Below are 3,831 nucleotides of genomic sequence, written 5' to 3' on the forward strand. Positions count from 1 at the left end.
AAAACATTGGAGAACCCTTTTGCAATTATGCAAGCACATAATGTAATCTGAAAACTGCTGCCCTGGTTAAAAAATAACAACGCAACTGATCTAAGCTGGTATTCTGTCTACAATGGAGTGCACTGGAAATTTCTAAGAGACCCCAAACTTTTGACCAGTAGTGTATATGGTAGGGTGTGTGTACATACTGTATCTAAATATAAAATTAACATGGAGCTATAGAATACACAATACAAGTGCTGGAACTGGTACTATTTCAGTTTGGAAAGTGACGGCAGATTAAATCAAGGATTTGATGTAATTATAATTTCTACTTATTGATAAAGAGTTTGAATCTTTGTGTCATGCAAATATTATATTATTGAGATCTGTGGATGAGATGAGATTGGGCCGCCACTGGATTTTTGCATTTAGATTTGTTTTGTGTTGTATTTTAGTCATGTTTATGTATTTTGCTTGCACATATCTGCAGCAAAAGCACAATAAAAAACTAAAACGACTACGAATTTGGATGGTAAATTTGCAAATGTGCTTGTTATCATTGTATACTGCATAGTGCAACAGATGGACGGTCAGTTGGAAGGGAAAATGGCCATTTACAAGGATTTTGTTTAGACACTGTAGAAGAGACTAACTGTCTTGTATCACTCCCCACCCTCATAGGGACCACACACAAGGGTGTTTCTAGGCAATAACTTGTTCCCTAATGTCCCGTTTCCTTATCAACTTGCTGCCGATGAGAATTTAGCCTTTTCTGTGTCCCTCTGAAGCTGCTGCTGTCGGCACTCTAACTGGGTCAGACTTGATAAAATAGGAAGTACTGCAAGCCGCTCCAGATAACAGCAGCCTCTGCATTGAGAATTACACTGATACATTATAATGGGAGTTGGGGTTCTCACAAAGACAGCCATTTCTGTGTTGTATTTCTATTAAATTGTTAAATAACCATTTTCTTTGTATTGATTAAGCAAAACACAAATAGACAGTGCTCTGCTTGGTAACTGCCTCTGGTTTAGAAGCTATTAAACATCTGTGTATACATGTACCCTTATGGGTAGATGTGTGCGTGTAGATTTGTGTGTCTCAGCGAAGGAAAAACCGAGAAGCAGAAGGTTTATTGACTCTCCTGTGTGAATGCATGATTGCTTCGGTGCCTGTGTGCTTTTATACTTACGTTTTTGTTCTCTCGCATGTATTGAATTATAATCATCAGCATGCCCGTTTATATGCTTGCCACATGTGCTGTGCAAAAGTGAAAACTCACACTGTTAGTGTCAGGCTTATTATTGGTTTGGGGTTTTTGATGATTTTCACGGGAAAAGGGCACGAATTTCTGCAAAGGATTACATAACTTTAAGGCTTTTTGCACAGACTTTATGTCCCCATGGAATTTGAGATCCTCTTGCAACATTTGCAGCTCAGAAAACGCTTCCAGTAACATTAAGTGAAGATAGAATTGTGGACAAATGAGCTGCTTATTAAGCCTGAGTGTCCCTATCAGTAAGTGTGTAAAACAAACCAGAGTACAGTTTGTGCTGTAAGTTGTATTCTTAAAATTCATTTTAAGCCTGAGTTTGCATATATATTGTGTAGATACATTACTCAATAACCAAGTAAAAATAAGCCCCTCACCTGGGCTCTTGGACGCCATCTTCTCCGACTCTTTGGGCGTTCTGAAGAGGACCGGCTCACTGGCGGGGCTGCTGCCCCCCATGCTGATGCTCTGAACATGAACTATGTACTCCGTGTCCTCATCCAGATCCCACAATGCACAGGAGCGCGTGGTGGTGTTGACTTCCTGGATGAACCTCAACATGCGTACATCCTTCTTCTGCAGGAAAGCGCGGAACAGAAGGGCAGAGGAGAGCAATCAGGGACTGAGTGTAATGTGATACTTTATTGATCCCTGCAGGGAAATTCTTTCTTGGCACCACCTCAGTAGAGGAATCAAAGGTTGAAATGGTGCATCAGGCCACTATCTGATGCTTTGGCATTTGAAAATAAATGTTTCAGACGTTTTTTTCCCCCAATGTGCCAGGAGCAGAACTCTGGAGGAATGACTTACTGTACTTTTTTGTAATTTGAAAAGATAATACTGTCACAAAGTAGAAATATCTGGAATCATAACCCTGCATCACTTTAACTAAAGTCAGTTCAGCTTCACCCTGCTCCTTCAAGCCAATAAAAAAGACTTGTCTACTTGTTAGTGAAAATTGCTTGGCTACATGCTCTTTCAGATGCAGATTACTGGTGGCAAAGTCAGATTTTCTGCTCACGATCCCTCTTGAGAAATTTCAACAAGCTGGCCTCTGGTTAGGGCTGATATGGTGTGAATGCAAACACGTCTCTCTTGGTTAACAGTTGGGAAAAAGCTGAAAGAAAGTCTCTGGGGGTTTGCCCTGCACTGTAATTAAGCTTAAAGAAACAGAGTGCTTCTCTGGCCATGCCTTCTCTGCATGCTCTGCTTGAATTGTACATTATTATCCAGCTAGGACTGCTTGCTCAGGTCAAATGGTTCCTGCTAGATCAAGAGTAAATCTCCTTAGGGATTTCTTACTCTAATTAAACAGACATTCATTTTAAAAGTATCTGAACAATTATCTACCGCTAGCTGCAACTGTTTGCTTCTGAAGACTTGCATTTCCTCAGGCTGTTCTGTCTATTTCATCTAAATCAGGGGGATAGAAAGTCCAAATGCAGGCCCCCGCATTGGACAAAATCGGGACCACTGCCACCCCCCAACCCCCTTATTTGCATGGGACATTCTGAGCCTTTATAACGTCAAACAATATTGACAGTGCAACATGAAAACATATTTATGGATTCTTCATTTTGGAACTCCAGTTCCGGGAATACTTTGGGGGACTTAAGAAATAAATATGATGAAGCCAATAAAATTCAGTAAGTTACGTTGTGGGCCACAACTCAAGCCCAGTTACTCTTTAGCTAATATTTGTATACATGTAGCTACTAATATATCCTGTTTGCAATGTAATGAACAAATCAATAGCTTGCACACGGCAGGGCTCCCATATCCACTTATTTATTAGACCTACATAAGGTGATATTTTCAGCACAACTGCTCCCACTCCAGCTCTAAGTCTCTGACTTAGAGTGGGAGCTATTTATTTTATTTGTGTGCAGTGCGGCAGAAATATGCTAGGTAGTGTTAGCAACATTGTAAATGGAAATGGACTGTATTTATATAGCGCTTTTCTAGTCTTAACAAAGCACTCAAAGCACTTTTACAGAGTACAGGAAGCATTCACCATTCACACACATTCAAACAAGGAGGCCACCTACTCATCAGATAAACACTCACACACATTTAAACCATTGGGATCAACTCGGGGTTAAGCGTCTTCCTCAGGACACTTTGACATGGAACTGCAGGGCCAGGGATCGAACCACCAACTTTCCAATTGGCAGCCCAGATGGAATTTTTTTCAGTATTTTGAGTACAGCCCATTTAAAGTAGCTCAATATCTTTCATGAGCTATATATCACAGCCACTGCTGAGCGGTCTATACCAGCATGCTAAACTACAGCAACTAACTTACCCATTGTATTAAGATTAACCTGCAGGGACCTGTCCCTTTCCCCCATGCAGTTTCTTTGCCACTTACTCTCTAAACACACACACACATGAAGGACATGACACGTGTGGAGGTACCTGTTGAGTGATGGCGAATCCAATGACGGGGTCCCCCTCCAAGATTTCCCATGTGACAATGGCGGAGTTTCCCTCAATCTCTCTGATGGTCACATTGAGAGGAGCTGACAGAAGGGTGTCTGACACACGCACACACGCACACACGCACACACACACAC

General features: G+C 41.3%; 1 protein-coding gene across 4 annotated transcripts in view; it reads right to left on the minus strand.

Annotated features, from left to right (window-relative positions):
* The window catches only part of fndc5b (fibronectin type III domain containing 5b), a 19,617-nt gene that overhangs the window by 9,547 nt on the left and 6,239 nt on the right, over positions 1 to 3,831 (minus strand). For all 4 annotated transcript variants that reach the window (XM_032534927.1, XM_032534929.1, XM_032534926.1 and 1 more), the window contains 2 exons: positions 3,674 to 3,792; positions 1,633 to 1,831 (listed from right to left, as the gene is read on the minus strand). In XM_032534927.1, coding sequence (XP_032390818.1) covers positions 1,633 to 1,831; positions 3,674 to 3,792 — 318 coding nt within the window. The remainder of the gene's footprint in view (positions 1 to 1,632; positions 1,832 to 3,673; positions 3,793 to 3,831) is intronic.

Source organism: Etheostoma spectabile, chromosome 14 (assembly GCF_008692095.1).
Source record: "Etheostoma spectabile isolate EspeVRDwgs_2016 chromosome 14, UIUC_Espe_1.0, whole genome shotgun sequence".
Lineage (NCBI taxonomy): Eukaryota > Metazoa > Chordata > Actinopteri > Perciformes > Percidae > Etheostoma > Etheostoma spectabile.